Source organism: Aphanomyces invadans, assembly GCF_000520115.1.
Source record: "Aphanomyces invadans strain NJM9701 unplaced genomic scaffold supercont1.72, whole genome shotgun sequence".
Lineage (NCBI taxonomy): Eukaryota > Oomycota > Saprolegniomycetes > Saprolegniales > Verrucalvaceae > Aphanomyces > Aphanomyces invadans.
Window position 1 is genome coordinate 46,898 of NW_008580217.1, and position 2,805 is coordinate 49,702.

General features: G+C 50.9%; 2 protein-coding genes across 2 annotated transcripts; one reads left to right on the forward strand and one right to left on the reverse strand.

The window, feature by feature from the left end:
• Positions 1–358: 358 nt before the first annotated feature.
• Positions 359–1,552, forward strand: H310_14493 (hypothetical protein; the record flags this gene model as incomplete). The annotated part of the gene is made up of 1 exon (XM_008882369.1): positions 359–1,552. The coding sequence occupies one exon, from the start codon at positions 359–361 to the stop codon at positions 1,550–1,552; it is 1,194 nt and encodes a 397-aa protein (XP_008880591.1).
• A 7-nt stretch (positions 1,553–1,559) lies between these two features.
• Positions 1,560–2,474, reverse strand: H310_14494 (hypothetical protein; the record flags this gene model as incomplete). Its single annotated transcript, XM_008882370.1, has 1 exon — positions 1,560–2,474. The coding sequence occupies one exon, from the start codon at positions 2,472–2,474 to the stop codon at positions 1,560–1,562; it is 915 nt and encodes a 304-aa protein (XP_008880592.1).
• Between the last annotated feature and the right edge of the window lie 331 nt (positions 2,475–2,805).

The following is a 2,805-nucleotide window of genomic DNA, read 5'->3' on the forward strand; positions in this document are numbered from 1 at the left end:
ACACCGTGCGTAGTGGAGGCATGTCTGTCGTAGAGTTGGATAATACTCCGACTTGACGGATACCTGCGGCCATCTTGAAGACAATCCCAATCCTAGGGCTCCTCTGGATACCATCATTTTACGATATGACATATTTGGAAAAGGACATTTCATTTCATTTGCAATTTCATTCTTGCAAAACATTTCATAGAAATGGCTTCAAAAATTCAAGTCGTTTGGATGCTGAAATTGCACGAAAAGTCGAACGACCTACAATCTAGTTCACTTGACTTCAGTATGAGCACAAGATATGTCCTTACACGGAAAAATGCATGTCAACACCGTCTGAATCAAATTGCGCGCGGACTTCCAAGCTGCCATGGACCAACGTATCTGGTTGCTGCTGCTCCGTCTACGAATCCGCAAGCGACGGCACATGGCAATGATGCAGTACATGATGTATCACTACATCGCGTATGTGCTCAAGACGCCCAAGAGAGACTCCTGCCTATCGGGCGAAATGTGGATCAACGAGCGTATGCGTGGCAATCACGACGCCTTCGTGGAGACCTTCCGTATGCCCCGCTTCGTGTTCTGCGCCCTGCTCCATACCGTCATCACAACGGGCGGCATATCCGACTCCAAGTACATCACAGCCAAAGAGCAGCTCTGCATGTTCCTCTACTTTGCCGGGCACCATGCTTCCAGCACGAACATACAAGAACGTTTCCAACACTCGGGGGAAACAGTGTCGCGCTACCTGCGTCGTGTCGTTGCTGCATTGCGAAACATGTCCCAGCGATACATCCGACTTCCAAGCCCAACTGCCGCAGTGCATCCGGTGATCGCGACCAACCCGAAGTTTTCCCCCTTCTTTGACAACTGCCGCATGGCGGTCGATGGGACCCATATCCCGGTGTGGGTGCCTGCCAACGAAGCCGCGCCGTTCCACGGCCGAAAAGGACTGACCATGAACGTGATGGCGGCCTGCGACTTTGACCTGCAGTTTACCTACGTGCTAGCCGGCTGGGAGGGCACAGCAAGTGACAGCAAGGTCTACGCCGACGCGATCACGAAAGGACTGGCCCCAGATGACAAGAAGTGGGACGTCATGGACGGCGGATTTGCGTTGAGCAACAAATGCTTGACCCCCTATCGAGGCACACGGTACCATCTCAAGGAGTTTGGCAGCGGCCGCCAGAAACCAAAGAACAAGGAAGAGCTCTTTAATCTACGACATGCACAGCTCCGTAATTGCGTTGAACGAATCTTCGGTGTGCTGAAGATGCGGTTTCCGGTGCTGTCAAGTGCTGTGCGCTACAACTACAGCTTTCAAGTCGACTTAGTCATTGCACTGTGTACTGTCCATAACTTCGCCCGACGCCATGACACTGAAGGCGACCGCTTCGTATTGGGCGCTGAGAACCATGATGAAGAGCAAGACCCCGATCCACGAAACCATGAAGAGCACAATGGGGACAACTCTAAAGCCAAGGCATGGCGTGACGGTATTGCAGCTGCGATGTGGACGCAATATCAAACAACATTGCGAAACAGACGTCGAAGGAGTTAAATGCATTTCAAAACTGATTACTTTGAGCTCTTTCAATTTGGCGCTGCAACCAGGCTTCACGGACGCGACCCTTCAGATGGACAAACGTACGCGATCTGTCGCTGCTCTCGAGGATCTCAACCGCCGTCACCATGTTCTCAAGCGAAAGCACGTGTTCGAACTCATCTTGAAGGATATCGAGGGCTGGTACCGCCTCGGTTTCGTTAGTCTTGGTTGTCGCGAGCACTTGAGAATATAGCTCTAACTCCTTCGGCGCAATCTCGTTCTGCGCCTTGAACTGCTCGGTCATTCCAGAGGCTGCCGATGCACGATGTCGACGCTTGGAGCCGCCACTGTCGTTTTGTGGCGCTGCTTGTCGTCGCTTTCTCTGCCCTGAGTTCGGCTCTTGTACAGTTGCGTCGGAATGGACAGAGCCGTCCAAATCGACATCGTTACCTTGGTCGTCATTGTCTTGACCGTCGTCGTCCGACGCACTTGATGTTTGGGGCGGAGCAAATGGAGTGACTGTAGTCGACGTACTTGCAAAGCGACCGGTTGCAAGGGTCCCTTCGAACAGTTGTTGGCAGAGGTCGTACTGAGGGAACGGTCGATCTTTCCAAATCGCAAACGAAGGTGGCTTCCCAGCTAGGAAGTGGTCCCACGTTGTTTCGTTGCAAAGCACGCGGCATGTTGTCGCTTCCCAACCCATACCGCTGGTGTTGACGATGCGGGAGATGACGCCGTACATTGACTTAATGGCGTCGTGGCGAGACTTCAACTGCGACATCTTGAACGGCAGGACACGGTCGGCGTTGATCTTCTGAAGGGCTGACACCCACGCTTCTTTCTTGTACCCACTTCTTGCTCGCTTGCCGAACATCACGGACTGGTGCAAGAGCTCTTCAAGCCACACGCAGTCGAGTTCATGTGTCCAAAGCACCATCGTGTTCCGCGGAAAGTTTCGAAGTGATGGACTTTTTCTGGCGTTCTGTCAAAAAAATGATCAAAATCCACTCAACTTTTTTTTGTCATAAAACAATGAATTCTTGGGAAAATAATGCCATAAATTTTGTCGATTTTTGGCATCCAAACGCTGCCAAAAAGTAGTTAGGGCATTTTTTCGTTTTATGACATTTTCCAAAAAATTATGGCATAATAGGTGGCATCCAGAACAGGCCTTAAACAATAATTTTGCATTATTTCCATGATCGCAGCATTGTGTCATAGCTGGTGTGTCATATCTGGTCAGCAAAGACGCCAACATAGACGTCAAA